Source organism: Perognathus longimembris, chromosome 21 (genome assembly GCF_023159225.1).
Source record: "Perognathus longimembris pacificus isolate PPM17 chromosome 21, ASM2315922v1, whole genome shotgun sequence".
In the NCBI taxonomy this organism is placed as follows: domain Eukaryota; kingdom Metazoa; phylum Chordata; class Mammalia; order Rodentia; family Heteromyidae; genus Perognathus; species Perognathus longimembris.
In genome coordinates, this window is record NC_063181.1 from 1199478 (window position 1) to 1215920 (window position 16443).

Sequence of the window (16443 nt, forward strand, 5' to 3'; positions counted from 1 at the left end):
TATATATACACACTAAATATATACACACACACACACAGTAACCCTGTTCTCCCTTGCACACAGCTATCCTCAGGCCTTCTGCCGTGTCCATTGTCTGTCAGCTGAGGACACGGCCGCTGGCCACCCCATGTAGAACGCTCAGAGCAGCCCGCCGGTGCGGGGGGGGGGGGCACGCAGCTCTCTAGGGACGCGGGAGCGGGGACGGGAGGGGGACCGGGTGCCCAGGGCTCGGCACGCTGCCACGCCGTCCGCACGGCGGGCCCCCCAGGACCGGGCCAGCGCGGGGGAGGCCGGGAACCTCCCCACGAGATGGAGACACCGCCGCTGGCCGACGCACCCCCTCCCTCCCGGCGGAGACCCCCGCGCTCAAACCTCCCGCAGGCAGACAGACGGACGGGTCGTTCCTGAAGCTGGGCGCGCCCGTGCTCGCCCCGGCCAGGGCAGGGCGGCAGCTCCACACCGCGCACAGAGAACGCGTCGACGCGGGGGGCGGGGGGGCAACATCGAATAACAAAATAAGTGCTATCTTTTCAAAAATACTTTTATCAAACAGGTATAAATAAAAATAAACATGATCTCCCCTCGGGATATGTTACAGAGCGCCCCCGGGCCCCCGCGCCTCTCTCCATGGCTTTGAACGCGTCGGCCGCGCAGCCGGGCCTCACGGGCGCAGACGGCGGCGGACGCGTGCTCCGTCGCCGGGACGGTCTCCCCGCCTGCAGTTCTATCCTGGAACAGAAGGAAGTGTGGGCGGTGGGGGGGTGGGGGGCGTCCACCCTCCCCGGAAGAGGGGGGCACTCAGAGTTCCGCCGCCGCCTCGGCCCTGCGCGAGGAAGACCGACGTGAGCTTCTGGAGCTATCGGAAATAAATTACTATTCACACGTGTACACGGCAAACGGGGGCCGCTGCGGGGGCCCCCCGTCCCCCCGCTATTCAGTCGTAGAGGAGAGACAACACGGGGGAGATGGAGGCGAGAAGGGGCAAACGCATGGGAAATAAAAGGCCTCTTGTGTGTCGTCGGACTTCAGCAATGAACTCAGCACGCGGACGCGGTGGACAGAACCCTAATAAAATAAATCTCTTCCGTGGGGCTTTGTGAAACCTGTGCCGTGTCTAGGGTGCTCCCCCGGCTCCCACGGAGGCGATGGCGGCTGGGCGGCTGGGTGGTGCGGGCGGTGTTTATATACAAGGGGTGGTGTGGAGAGACCCTGCGTCGACGGTTGGTCTGCGCTCGGAACCCTTCTCGGCCATTCACAACACGCGGGTGCAAAGAAGATTGTGCGTGGAAAATCCTGCCAGGCGAGAGCGGAACCGCCCATCTTCCGACGTCCCTGGAGACGGACTCGGGAGAGACGGCCCGGCCCGGGCGGTGTGCGCGGCGGGCGGCGGCGGGGGCCCCTTCCGGAAGCCTCCTCTCCCCGGAGCGTTTGGGGGACGGGAGCGCGGGCCGTGGCCGCCCATTGTCGCCGCCCCCGGAGGATGGAGAGGCGTGGAGTCCGCGATGGCGGCCTTCCTCCCGGAGCGCGGCCGGGGGGCCTCCTCGTGGCGGGCGGGCGGGCGGGCGTGGGGATCCCCGCCGCACGTTTGCCGAGATGAAGGTGAGGGGGGCTGCGCGAAGCGAGAGCGGAGGGGGCGGGCTATGGCACCAGAGGAATCACCGCGAGTCCCTCGGAGGTATGGCTATGGGTCCCCGGGGGCCGGGGGCTATACCACTGTGCACACGGTGTTCAGAGCCGTGTCGAACCGCACGGCCTTCGCCTCCGTGGGCTTCAAGTTTGTGTCGTACATGGGGTTCTCAAAGGACGCCTGGCCGTTGCTGCTCTCGTGGCCGGCGTAGCCGTTGTACTGGACTTTTGGTCTTGTTCTGGAAGGAAGAGAAGGAGCGCCGTGAGACCCGGGATCCGGCGGGGGAGGCGTGGCTGCGGGGGGGGGGGCCAGCCCTGCAGTGGGGGGGGGGGCGCCGGGGGGCGGGGAGCAGCCCCCCCGCCGGCCACGGTGGGGGTCATGCATATACACTTGCGTCAGGGGGAGCGGCTTCCCACATCGCATGACGACGGGGTCCCCTGAGCAGCCGAGGGGCGCTCCGGGTCTGGAGGAGGTGGACTCTGGTCTGGACACCGCCTCTCCGTGCGCCCCCGTCCAGCCCCGGGGGGTCACCGAGCGCGGGGCGCCCGGTCACGGAGACTCGGCGGAGAGCCGTCAGTCGCCACCCTCACTACAGAGCCGTCATCGTCCTAACTTTACTTACTCTCTGGTAAATCAAAACGAGTCTTTATAGAAACATATAACATTATTGAAATAATTTTATACGGTGTGATTAAACATAACCATGTTTTATGTTACATATAATCCATGTATAACGTATTAGAAGATTTTTTTTTGACTCAAAGATCTAAATACATCTGTGCAGGCTCTTTTTTCTCTCTTATTAGAGTGAAGTAAAGAAAAAAGACAAACACGGTGAAACAGAATGCGTTAGAATGGCCACCATCAAGAAGGTAAACAACAGCAGCTGCGGGCAGGAAGGTGGACAGCAGAGAGCCCAGCTTCGCTGTTGGGGCTGATGGAGGCCCTGTTCAGCCACTGGGGAGCCTCTGAAAACATTTGTGTCCACATTACCCTAAAGGCAGGGAAGGGTCTTATGAAAGCTGCTTTCTCATGTTTTGAGAAACTAGTCAATTTAGAATTATTTAAAATTAAATTATTATTTAAATAAATTATTTAAAATAAAATAAAAAAAATTTTTATTTAACATTAAATGTGCTAATTTAGAAATTAGCAAATTAGTGGGTAACCAGGGAACCTTTTAAAGCACACAGTTTTTATTTTCCGAAGGAAGGAATTCGTACAAATGGATAAATTTTAGATTCCTAGGTCTGTCCGGGCCACAGGGACAATTCTGTGGATAGGTCGGATGTTATCTTGATGTTCTGATCGCTGAATGACAAAGCCTGCTAGAATTTAGCGCGGTCATTAATTTCTCTGAAGGCGACTGTGTCCTATGAACAAGGCAGAACCAACGCGAGAAGAACAAAAACAGCCTCATCAACAGCAAACCGTGAGATGTAGAAGCATCCTCACGGAGGAACACAGGTAAGTACCCCTAGGTACCCCTAGGCCCCGAGAGAGACGTCCCCACGTGACAAACATCACGTGCACGCGCGGGCGCCGTGGCCCAAGCCCGGTTCACCCTCAGAGAACTCGCACACTCTGTACCTGTGTTTGTAGAGGTAAAATGCGAACCCTGATAAAATTAGAGCGAAGAACGGGACCAGAATGGCCGCGGCCACGGAGCCTCCGCTGGTGCCGTGGTAACGATTCGAAGAATCTTGATCGGAGCTGGAGGGATCTGGAAGATAAGGGAACGTTTTAATTTCCAGTTCCTTCCCTGAGCTTCCAGCACTGCGCAGTCAGGTGCAGACGAATACAAATCCACGCGAACCAGAGTCTTCACCCTCGGGGACCCCGCTGACAGGCTTTCCCCAAGACTCTCACCTCCACTTTAAAGACCCAGAAGCAAATCCTGCTCCCCCTAATTAATTCAGGGGCCCCCGGACGTTAGCTACAGAGATGTGTATTTGTACACACACGGACAGAAAACTCGTACTCGTGGCGTTGCGTGTGCTGAGCGTGCTAGTCGCTGTCTCTGGAGTTCTACCAACATTCCGGAGCTGTGTGGACATGTCTGGCACGATGGTTTGGAAAGGCAGGACGCGCTGGGATCTGGTCACCATGGCTTCCTGCCAGCGCGAAGGCCGAGGCAGAGGGCTGCGGCGCCCTTCGCCGCGGACGCACGCACGGGTGGGCGTGCGCGAGGCCCGCCCTGCGGAGCGGCCCGAGCTACGCGGGGAAGCCCTGTCTCAAACGGCAGCCAGCTCTCCGGGCCACGCCGGCCCCCCGCGCCCGCCCGGGCCGCCACACCCTCGCGACGCCAGGGCTGGCCAGGAAGGAAGTGGTTCTGGGGGGAGCTCCCGTCCGCCGTCAGGGCCCAGGCCGTCGTCACTGGTGCCCAAGCACAGGGAGGCACAGGCGCCGAGCGGACCGTGGCCCCGCTGAGCCGAGGCGCTTTCCACACGCACGTTTCCGCCCCTTGCGGAGTTCCGGGCCGGGAGCGCAGGCTCGTCTGTTTTCAGAAGCCACGGAGCGTTCGGAGTCCTCACGCCGCCGCTGCCTCGGGCGTCCGCAGCGTCGCGGGCGGGCTGGCGGGGGCCGCGGGTTTCGCCCGGTGTGGGGTTCTTTATAACCCGACGTGAGCGCGCCCCGCAGCGGGGTGGCCCTGCGGAGCTGAGGAGCCGGGTGTGGAGGTGCCCCCCCCCGTCCAGCGCGGGGCCGGGCCCGGCCTCCGCCCCGGGCCCTCCGCAGGCAGCCGGGAGCCACGCGCGCGCACGGGGGCGGAGGTCGGTGGTTTTCCCGTCTGGGACGGGGCGCGCGAGGCTGAGCGGGAGGACTGCTCATCTGCTCCGGTGGCTGGCGTGGGGCGCAGGCCCAGGGCACCAGCCGCGTCTCGTGCCCAGGACGGGGTGGCCGGCCACGGGCCCCGTGGTCAGAGGTGGCTCTGTGCCTCAAGGAGGCCGGTGCGTCACCGGACAAGGCTCTCCCACGGCGTGATTGCGGTTCCTGCGCTCAGAGCCAGGCCTGGAACGTGGCGGGTGTCCACCCAGACCCGCAGTCAATCGCCGCCACACATTCGACCCGTGTCCAGATGCAGGGGGGCCGCTTTGGACTCGAGAATCTCGTGGGTTCTATCGGGTGCCCGTTACCGCATTCCCAGGGCGTCCGCACTGCATATCGCTTCACATTAGGTCCAAACTTTATACTTTTGTCCATAAGGGATGTAAAGTTGCCAATCCCAAAACTCGGGGAAATCTGTGTGCCCAGGAGATCTCCTCTTGAAACTCGGAATAGCCCAGCGACAGCCCGGGACCCGTACGGCCGTCCGTGCTCAGAAATGACGGTGCTATCCAAGGGCTCCTACTTAGCTCCAGCCACTGTGTTCGTTTTACTGATTTGGGGGACAAAGCATGCAAGGTGTATTGACACGGCACAAAAGGTCATGGAAACAATTAGTGTGAGGAAAAATAAAAATGAAGGGTCATTCTATGCCCTGTATGCTGAGCTCTACTGTTGCTGGGGACTTTTTAAAAAGCCGCCTTTCAATACTGTATAATATTGTTTGTGTTCCCTTTCCTTTATTTCCATGGACTCTTGGATGTGGCTTTTCCACTGACATGGGTGCGTACGAAATATTCAATTTTCAAAGGTGTATCAGGTGGAGTTTGTTGGCTTGACTACCAGAAATGATTTTTTGCTAGTTACTTCTTCTAATTCTTCCAGTATTGTTCTCTGTCGCTGAGTGAGGTCCTTTGGCTACCTCTCTGCGTTAACAAGGATCGAACTTAAGCATGGAACAGGATATTCTAGGTAGAAGCCTGGCCTAACACCATCTCTCTGTCTCACGAGACTCTCTCCATGGACATCCACCCGCTGGTCTGCACCATGGTTGCTGGGGGTATCAGTGTGTGCTCTGCCCCTACTGCCCCAGCCCTGCCCCGTCTGCCCGCTCTCTCTTTACCACCCCCCCGCCCCGGCCCCGCCCCGTCTGCCCGCTCTCTCTTTACCCCCCCTGCCCGGCCCCGCCCCGTGTGCCCGCTCTCTCCCCCCCCCCGTCCCGGCCCCGCCCCGTCTGCCCGCTCTCTCTTTACCCCCCCTGCCCGGCCCTGCCCCGTGTGCCCGCTCTCTCCCCCCCCCCGCCCCGGCCCCGCCCCGTCTGCCCGCTCTCTCCCCCCCCCCCCGCCCCGGCCCCGCCCCGTCTGCCCGCTCTCTCTCCACCCCCCCCGGCCCCGCCCCGTCTGTCCGCTCTCCCCCCCCCCCGCCCGAGTGCTCTCATTTGCACCCCTTCCTCAAATCTCTCCTTCGTCTACTCTGATGGCCTCTGAGGACCCATCCTTCATTCTTTCACTTAGGCGAGGACGCCGGCATCTTCTCCCATGCGACGAGCTAGGGGAGTCGCGCATTCCACCGAGAAACGCGTCTTCTCGTCCTTCCCGAGCTGCCCACCTCTGGATGGCGGGGCCATGAGCTATTTCAGATCTTCTAGATAAACCTATTTATCAGTTTCTTGGGTTTTTTCCCGCAGATATTCTTTCACGCCGTTTGTGGAGAAAGCCATTCTGTTTTAATGGGCAAGCCAATTTGTTGTTTCTTATTTTTGACACTAACGTCTTTCAAATTAACTTGACTTCAGCACTCACTTAATGATAATCACTTCTTTTGTTGTTTGTCTCCTGAGACAATTAGGAGGTTTATTTTTGCCCATAAACACAGGCTTCAACCATCACTCTTAAATGAACGATTGTCGCTGACGCATTACTTAAGCGTCGCCTTTTCTAATTGGGCGAACAGGAAATTTTCTTGGGATTCAAATTGTTCTTCATCCTGACAATAAGCTCATCATTACACGAGCATGAAGATTTCTGGTGAACGCAAGCTGTCATTTTGTTTCAACGAAAAAAGGACTGAGGTAGCATGAAGGAACTGTGTAACAGCAAAGCGGTACGTTGGGTCGGTTCCCTGGGTGAGTGGTAGCGGGCAGCCACACCCTCCGCCTGGCCCCCGTCAGCGTCCCGAGAGCCGAGCAGAGCGGGGGCCGCAGGGAGGAAAGGCAGGATCTGGCTTGGAGTAAGAGGACAGCCTCACCCATCATTCGGGCCGGTCTGCGGCATTTATTCTACTCCATTACCCCCAGTGATATAATCCCACTTGAAATACTAGCTGTTGCGGGCACCGTCATCTGAAGCTCTTCCATCCAGTGACGGTGAATTTGGGATGCTAGAAGTGTTTTGTGATGCATGGTCCCTTTTGCTTTGGGTTCTCCTGCCCCTCACGTGTGTTGGTGGGCAGGCCGGTAGGGGTCACAGCACACTGTCCAATGCCACCCTCACCACGGTGACCCTGCCACCGGTGCCACGAGGAGCTGCCCTTCCTCAACGTTTCAAAGCACCGGCAGCATCCTGCAAGCCGGAATAAAGCCGTCCGTGGAGCTCAAGGCTATGAAGACAGACAGGGCCGCTCTCGTTCCACACAGGCCTCTTGGCCTCCCTGTGGCTGCGGGCGGGGGCCACGCAGCGCCACGCGCTTTGCTCCGTCTTCCGATGGGTGGAACGGCTGGGCTTCTGCACGGACATCCAGAGGAGGCTCTGGGTTGGTGACTTGTCTCGCTTATTGGGAGTACAACGTGAGACCGTAAAATACCTCGACTCAAAGGGTAAGAAAAAAAGAAGACCGCACCTCGTCGTTCATTCTAGAAGAAGCAAGAGGTTGAGGCGGGACGCGAGCCAGGGTTGGAGGGAGCCCATGGTCCCTTCTGAGTGCTGAGGGGGAGTCAGCGTGTGGAGGAAGGCAGGAGGAAGGGGGAGGGGGGAGGAGGGAGGAGGGGGGGGAGGGGGAGGGGAGGGGGAGGAGGGAGGAGGGAGGAGGGAAGAGGGGGAGGAGGGAGGAAGGGGGGAGGGGGGAGGGGGAGGGGGAGAGGAGGGAGGAGGGGGGAGGAGGGAGGAGGGGGAGGGGGAGGGGGTGGGGGGAGGGAGGAGGGGAGAAGGGGAGAGGAGGGAGGAGGGGGAGGGCCTGTCTCCTCTGCATCATTACATGAGAACCATTCCTTGAACGCAACAGGCTGAACAACGGCGTCTAACTTAACGTGAGTCACTGGATGAAACTCTCCACAGAAGCAATTACTCTTACGACAGATGCGTAGCACGTGCAAGCCATCTCTCTTCTAATGAAGTGGGTTCTAGTGTCTTGCTGCGGCGTTTGTGGGCGGGGCGGGGCGGGGCCGGGGCAGGGGGGGGGGGACACCAGGGCCCCCCCACAGCGCTCACGCACTCTCCCCCACAGAGCGGCCTCCTCAGCTTGCACAGGCAAGTTCTGGTTTGCAAGGATAGTTACTTTTCTTAAACATACGTTATTCATACAGAGCAGGATTTCATTATTAAATTTCCACACCCACTATGAGTTCTAATCAATACGGTCTTGACTGGAGCATACCTACGTATGTAAAGAACACATTGTTATCCTTGCCTAATGGAAACGTCACCGCTATTGAATGAAAGGAGGTCTACTCACACATATTCAGAATTGCACGCAGGGTGTCCCGTCTACCAGCCCAAACCATTTTCTCTGAAATGCACCATTCTAACATTCTAATAACTAGAACCCATGCACCTTATGGTATATGTATGGATGTGTGTGTGTGCATACGTACATACATATGTGTGCATACACACACACACACATATACATTTTAAGGAAATCTCCTAAGTTAGTTGGCCATTTTTAATTATTCTTACTTTTTAAAAATCCTTCTTCATTTTCAACAGCTCTTATATTCCTTACTGTTACTTTACTGCAAAATTCTTTACTGCAAGATTCTACTGCAAGATTCTACTGCAAGATTCTTTACTGCAAAATTCAGTTTCATCCTCTGTTTTATCTTAATGTAGTTTCTTCGCATTATACAGCTATAATAAGGACACACGGACGTACGAGTGTTTACACGGTGAGTGTTTCTGATAGTGACAGGTGCGCCCGGCTGGCGTGCTTCCTTCCTCGTTTGCGCACCTCCGTCTGGGTGTGGGGAGGACCCGTGTTTGCTCGGCCCCCGCCCTGATCTGCGTTTCTCTGGTGAGGTCAGCCCCTTCCCCGGCCGCCCGGCCGTTCACTCAGCTCTGCTTCGTGGGCGAGCGGGGCGAGCGCGTGCGTACCTTGCCTTTCCAGCTTGAACTTCCCGAAGTCTCTCCCGTGCACGTCGCCCTGGAAGGTGAAGCCGCCTCTCTCCAGCCCCGACGACACCTGGGGGACAGGGAAGGAAGGAGGGGGCCGGGCGTGAGCGGCAGCTGGGGCCGCGGCCCCGCCACACCCGCACCTCGGGTCTAGGTGCCACGCGTGTCAGGGGCGCTTTTAAAAGTCCCTTCTGCCAGGTCCTTGTCCTTCCAGGCTGCACTTGCACGAAAGCCACCTCCTTGGGCCCCTACGGTGGCCGCCACAAACCGCCCCACGGCGGCCGGGGCCGGGGCTGCGCCATCCGCTGGTGCTTCAGCGGAGGGCTGCCGTCCGCCCGGCGCCCCGGCCCGTGGGCCACCGGGGCCCACGCCGCCCGTGTGTGAAGTGGGCCCTGAAGGAAGCTGGTGGCCGTTCGGCTCTTTGGGAGGGGCTGGGTTTCGAACTCACAGGAGGTAACCACCACCCGATCGAGATGTACCCGTGATGGTACAGACTCGGCTGGGAGAAGGGAAATGGACTTCCAGCGCTCTGTGCTCTTCTAAAGCAGCAACCTCTTTGCTCTGGACCGTTTTTCTCCCACTTCCAATGGTGCGACTTGGTTGTTACGAAAGGAAGTGGTGGGTGGCTCCTGGGCTCCCCCCGGCTGGAGACCGTGGAGACGGATCCCGGACACAACCTCTGCCCGGGGTCTCGGAGACCGTGGAGACGGATCCCGGACACAACCTCTGCCCGGGGTCTCGGAGACCGTGGAGACAGATCCCGGACACAACCTCTGCCCGGGGTCTTGGAGACCGTGGAGACCGATCCCGGACGCAACCTCTGCCCGGGGTCTTCAGCTCATCACACACACACGCAAGGTGTAAAACCCCAGGGGGGACTTACGTAACCATCCAGGCCCCAGTTGTCGTTTTCAAACTTGCTCACAAAAATGTCAGCGGGGCCCTTGATGTGCGCGGCTTTGAGCAGCAGGTGGGCCTCCTCCTTCTTGTAGACCCCTGCGTGGAGACAGGTTGCTGTCAGCCCTTCATCCACGAACAGCGACCACGGGAACAAGGGAACGCTCACGTGGAACTTTCATTTTTACTGATAAATTTCCTTTCCTCACTGAAAGCAGCTTCTGATCAACGTCTCTGTCTAGACCCCTCTCAGACGAGTGCAGGCCTCGTTGTTAACTTGAACACTTTTACCCCAAAGGAAGAAGAAAGCAGCACGCACGTGATTCTGGTAACAAAAGCAGCCAGGAGTCTAGAGAATCACGGACACAGCCCTCACTCGAACCCAGCGACTGACTACGCGGACGACCCTGGATGTGTCTGGCACAGTGGGCTCGCGTGGCCCATGAGAAAGGCCGGGGTACGGGGGTGACCCCACCATCCATTCATTCCCAAAGATGAGGCAGAACAAACAACGGATAAATGAAACTGAAACCCTGCCGTCCACGTGCAGAGAACACGCGAGTGAGGCATCCCAGAACTACCAAGTCAGCCCTTCCTATTCGCTGCTCTCGGAGGAGCGCGTCCAACATCCACGCGTGAGGAGACGGGGAAGACCGTGACGCCGAGAGGCGGCCTCCGTGAATGGAAGCGGCGGGTGCGAGATCCGACGGGCCACGTGAGGACGTCCACTGCCCTTCCCGTACCCACTCCGCCATCTTAGGAATGAGGAGGCCACGCGGCCGGCCCGCCGTGCTTCGCGGGGCACGGGAGGCCGTGCCCACCGAGTCGGCTCCGCCGCCCCGGCTCCATCGCCGTGAGCCCCTGGGCCGAGCCCGGGGGCCGAAGCGCTCGGGGCGGCCTGGGCCTACCTGTCAGCTCCAGCTGCACCTGAGAGGCGGTCAGGGTCGCGTTGACCTTGCTGCCGGTCGCGTTGAACCAGTCGACGGTCAGCGTGGCCGGCTGCCTTTTGCCTGTGTACTCGTAGTATCCTTTCCACACGGAGCCCAGGAAAAACACGTCGGAAGGAACTGCGAGAGGGGGAACAGACCAGCGTCAGTGCCCGAAGCCAGGCACCAGATCAAGACATATTACAGCACGGAGGGCCCACCGCCGACCCGCGAGAGGTGTCAATCAACCGCACGGTCAAGAGCAGGATAGCCTCAGACACGTCCTCTCTCGGTGAGCGTCCGAAGCCACAGGGGCGCTGGCCAGCGGGGTGAGCGAGTCGCCTTCTCTGGCCCTACGGGAGGCATTCCAGAACCTAAGGCACGACTGTTCTAGCAGACCCCTCCGAAAGCGCAGAGGCGCGTGGCAAGCGGCTCTGCCAACAGCGCGTTGAGGTTCTGTGGCGATCAAGAAGCAATGCACCACCACCAGGCCGGTCTACCCCGGGGCCCGCGGAGGCTCAGCAGAACTCACAGGTGTCTCTGGTCGGGACTCCCGTCCCATCCCCACTGACTTCACCTCGGGAAGCGCAGGGCCGGAGGCCCAGCCAGCGACAAAGGCTCTCCTGCCCCGGGGGCCGCATGCTGTGAGCACACAATGCCCCCCTCTGACACCCATTTTCTTCTCTCCCACTCCAACCTCCTTGTATACAAGATTCCTCCATCAGCAAGGAAGGTCAATGCCATCACCACCGCTTCTCTGTTTCCACTGTTTGTGGAACGTATTATTTTCTCTGTCTCTGCTAATATAGGCGTGTAAATCCTCGAATCTAACGTAACATGACTAGAGAATGACTGCGGATCGCTCTCTCGGTGCTCTTAGGGTCTTCTTAATTTCTGCCCTAGCATGTGCTTCAAGTACTTAATTAGACAAAAATCCACTCTAAGTAAAGTTGGTCAGAACCCATGTTGAGTTGCTAGAGTCATCTTTCCCTACCTATGCTTTCGGCATGTCCAGTTACAACAAGAGGTGAGCCAGTGACAGGGACACAGTGCCTCCCGTGTCCACGCTTCTGCTCCAGGCCACATTCCCACCCCCCCCGGACAGGTCAAACCCACAAAGTGGGTGCAGCAAGAGCAGCACGAAGGAACAGATCCCGGTGGGTGCCCCGGGACTTCGCGTAGAGCCAGACTGCTGAGGGAGCAGCGACTTGAGGACACGAAGCCGCGTACGCGGCGTCCCAAGCCCTTGCTTATACATAACGGACACTAAACACTTTCATTCACCCATAAATAGCCTTGCATAGGTCCTCCTTTGTAACTGGAAATTCTAAAATGATTGCATCAACGGTACTAAAATTGAAGACCTCTTAAACAACTCTCTTCCAGGTGCAGCTGGCCAACACCGTTTTCTACTGGTGCCCTGGCTCTATCCTCGGGCGTGCTTGGGGGCAGGGGCGCTAAAAACAGTCAGCTTCCATGTGTAAGCATCATCACCGGGCACGGGCAGAGCCCCTCTGGGGTCACAGCCCCCAGACCTGTTTCTTGTTCTTAGTGTGCAAATATAAAAGCATATATATCCCCACACTATATATATATATGTATATATACATCCATACACAGAATATATATTATATACCATATATAATATATACAAGGGTCTGGGCTAGAACCTACCGCCTTTACAACCGTATTTAATAGCACTTCTATTCAGGAAGAAGGGGAAAAGACATTAGGATGATAATATTTGGATCTACAACAATGCAATTTTAGATTTTTCAATATCTGAAGCACAAATTCAGCCCCAAAAACCCAGCAGAAAAAAAAACCCACACACTAACAACAACGTGAAAGAGACTGTTGACTAGATAAGTATTCATTCATCCCTTTACATGTAAATAATACTTAAAAATAGCCCCAAAAGATAAAAACGTCTTCAGAGTTTGTTACGCAGATTGGAGCCATCCCTCTGGTCCAGTGGGTACAATTTGCCTCTCCCAGGAACTAAACAGGGACCGCAGCATTCTGAATTAACAGCTTTACAAACAGGTGGATTCTAAAATCAAGCTTTATGCCCAAGGAACTGGGGCTGAAACTTGACTAGAGAAATAACAACAAACAGCATTATATAGTAAATTTTTTTTTAAATAGATGGTCTGGTTTTATAGAAACCTTGGCATGGAATTTTAAACTAATATAGTTTGGGGATGTATTTTATTATTTGGATCATCTGAACTTGTAACACAGAGCCCTGTGCCAGGTGAGCTCGAGTAACGGATCCTTTCCTGGGGAGTGGACTCATGGGTTCTGCCTGTGATGTGGTTCCGCCAGGCCCCTCGCACGAGGACAAGCTGAACGAGTAATGAACACAAGACAGAGAGGGGACGCCTCAACTACGGAGACTGAGTCTCCAGCTGAGCTTCTCTGCCGAGTGTGTCTTCTCTCGTGCCAGATCCCGCAGTTGGGGAAGGGATGCAACCCCGTTTATAAGGCTCTCTGTCGTGCCACCACGGGTCAGTGCCCATTCCGTCCACGCAGTGCAACCGGGATCCATCGCTCCAGGGCTTCCCGCCACCAAAGGCCAGCCCACCAGCCAACCACTGGGCCAAGGCGTGGGGAGCGTGGTCTCTGAGGTGGCGCACGTTAGCTTTGCCAGGGACCATGGGTTCGGGAATCTGAGTGCTGGAAGTGGTTTCACTGTGCAGAGTACAGTAGAAAACAAACGACTTGGATCGAAAGCTATAACTCTTCTGGTATACAAACCTGGAGTTTTAGTAACTGTTTCATTAACTTCTCTCACTCCTTTACCTACAAGTAAAAAGACAAATTATCATTTTCAAAAACATTGATTTGGGAAGAAGGTTGAAAAAAAAATGTCAAGTCGAAGCCATTTTCCTTTCTCCAGAATTGAAAAAAAGTGTACCACATACTGCCTACAGACGCACTTCACACCCATGTCCTTGCCGTGGAGTACGTCCTGCGTGTGTGGGAAGGCCGAGCTCGGGGCCGGAGCGGCTAGCCCGGGAGAGGTCTACAACAGAGAGCCTTGCAAAGGGGGGTGGCAGGCGGGAGACGGCGTCCTGAGACCGGGGGCCACGCTGCACGCACCCACCCGCAAACCCAGGGGGAACGAGCAGCTCTACCGCCCGTGCCGCCCCTCGCTGGCATCGATGGCTTCGTGGCCGCACCACGAGGGACACGGCGCCACTGCCCCTGAACACGGTGTAACTCGGAGCACTAGGCTAGATTGCACTTCTCCTCTCTTGGCTGTGAGGAGTTTTCGGCCAGACGGCCACGCCTTGCTCTTCACTGTCTGTCCTCCTCCCCTCGGAGGGACGGCGCGGGAGGCGCGTGTGAAGGGCTCCCGAGGTGGGCGCGGCGGACACCTGGCTCGGGGAAGCTGGGGCTCTGTCCATCCGCCCTTCCGGGATCAGGCAGGACCCCGGCCTGCTCAGAATCAGAGAGGGCGCCTGCCATTCATTCCCACCCTGACTAACGCTCCCACTGGCAAGCACGCAAATCTGCCAGCAATTCAAGTGTCATGTTCATGCTAATTGCTTCTGTCATTAAAAAAACAACGCCGAAGGTATATAAACCTATGCTATCACCAAACAGGTTGTGGTCCTGAAAATAATTTTTAAAAAAGAGAGAGAGTTTAATTTGTATAGGCTCTGATACTTGGCAAATGCTTCTCTATCCATTTTCACATTTGAAGCCTACGTCTTCTGGTAATATATTAGATATTTTTATTTTAAAACTCAGAATGCTTTTCTTCAGCCAAATAGCTTTTCCTCTCTGGTTTTAAAGGTGGCTAGCAGATATCAAGCCTATTTACCAGCCACACGGGAAGACACTGAGTCCGCACACACCCCGGTACGGCTACGGCTCAGGCCTGGCGGGGTCAGCCGGAGGGGGGGGGGGCAGGGACCCGGGCCTGGCGGGGTCAGCCGGGGGGGGGCAGGGACCCGGGCCTGGCGGGGTCAGCCGGGGGGAGCAGGGACCCGGGCCTGGCGGGGGGTCGGCCAGGGGACAGGGACCCGGGCCTGGCGGGGGGTCAGCGGGGGGGACAGGGACCCAGGCCTGGCGGGGTCAGCGGGGGGGACAGGGACCCAGGCCTGGCGGGGTCAGCCGGGGGGGGACAGGGACCCAGGCCTGGCGGGGTCAGCTGGGGGGGACAGGGACCCGGGCCTGGCGGGGTCAGCCGGGGGGGACAGGGACCCAGGCCTGGCGGGGTCAGCTGGGGGGGACAGGGACCCAGGCCTGGCGGGGTCAGCTGGGGGGGACAGGGACCCGGGCCTGGCAGGGTCAGCCGGTGGGGGGCAGGGGCCCGGGCCTGGCGGGGTCAGCTGGGGGGAGCAAGGACCCAGGCCTGGCGGGGTCAGCCGGGGGCAGGGACCCAGGCCTGGTGGGGGTCAGCCGGGGGCAGGGACCCAGGCCTGGCGAGGGGTCAGCCGGGGGGGCAGGGACCCGGGCCTGGCGGGGGGTCACCCGGGGGGGGGGGTTAAGGACCCAGGCCTGGCGGGATCAGCTGGGGGGCAGGGACCCGGTCTGGCAGGGGTCAGCCCGGGGGTGGGGTGGGGCAGGGACCGGGGTCTGGCAGGGTCAGCTGGGGGGCAGGGACCGGGCCTGGCAGGGGTCAGCCCGGGGGTGGGGTGGGGCAGGGACCGGGGTCTGGCAGGGTCAGCTGGGGGGCAGGGACCGGGCCTGGCAGGGGTCAGCCCGGGGGTGGGGTGGGGCAGGGACCGGGGTCTGGCAGGGTCAGCTGGGGGGCAGGGACCGGGCCTGGCAGGGGTCAGCCCGGGGGTGGGGTGGGGCAGGGACCGGGGTCTGGCAGGGTCAGCTGGGGGGCAGGGACCGGGCCTGGCAGGGGTCAGCCCGGGGGTGGGGTGGGGCAGGGACCCGGACCTGGCAGGGTCAGCTGGGGGGCAGGGACCCGGGTCTGGCAGGGGGTCGGCCAGGGGCAGGGACCCACCCCATCTCCCCACCACCGAGGCCCAGTCAGGTGCTAGCCCCGCGCCGGCTCCAGCACCGCGCTCTTCTACACCGGGCACTCCGCCGTGTCTCCGCCGCTGACTTACTTTTACACACCGGCGACTTCCCCGTCCATTTCATGTCTGCCTTGCAGGTCCTGTGTTCGGAGCCTCCCGCCAGGAAGAACCCGGGGTGGCAGGTGTACACCAGCGTGTAGCCGAAGGCCGGGAGGTCGATGGCCCGCACGTCGGCGTGCGCGGGGGTCTCGGGCTGCCGGCAGGCGTGCGCTGCAAGAGCGATCGCGGCGTTAGCAGATGCGCAGCGGTGCCCCTTGGCCATCAAGTCGGCCCCGGCGCCCGAGGACCAGAGCGTGAGGGTCCGGAGACGGCGATGACGCCGGCGATTCTCACGGGTCACGTAGGAGTGTCATTCTACGGACAGCTTCTAGCTCGGAGGTAAACCCAACACTGCTGACGGGCAGTGGAGGTAAAGGGTGTGCCCCAAGCGCCCCCAAAACAGCCCGAGTGTGACCTCGGAGGAGCACACCTCCGTTTCCGTCAGCAACGCATACGTTCGTGTCCAGTAAACAAGCGCTCAAGACCTGATGCGTATTTAGAAGTTCATGATGTGGTTGAGCCTTGTTTCTTTAAGGACTATAGCTAAGGAATAACACATGTTCTACATCTCACCCTCATTGTTTATATATATGTGTGTGTGTGTCGCGAATAAAAGACTGATTATCACATTTATACACTTTAACCTATGGATGTAGTTGCTTTGATACTGTTTCACATTTTCAGCCAGCTTTTCCTCCTTGAACGTCTCACCGTGAGTTAGCACGTTTCACTCCGCGTGCGCGCGTGTGAACACACACGCT

At 58.5% G+C, this 16443-nt stretch overlaps 1 protein-coding gene across 1 annotated transcript in view; it reads right to left on the reverse strand.

Moving 5' to 3' along the window:
• Nucleotides 1-1605: 1605 nt before the first annotated feature.
• The window catches only part of Csmd1 (CUB and Sushi multiple domains 1), an 874507-nt gene continuing 859669 nt past the window's right edge, over nt 1606-16443 (reverse strand). Inside the window, 7 exon segments of the mRNA XM_048330750.1 lie at nt 1606-1865; nt 3218-3350; nt 8758-8845; nt 9659-9771; nt 10581-10739; nt 13359-13403; nt 15674-15853. Of these exon segments, the coding sequence (XP_048186707.1) occupies nt 1706-1865; nt 3218-3350; nt 8758-8845; nt 9659-9771; nt 10581-10739; nt 13359-13403; nt 15674-15853 (878 nt within the window). The 3' untranslated portion in view covers nt 1606-1705.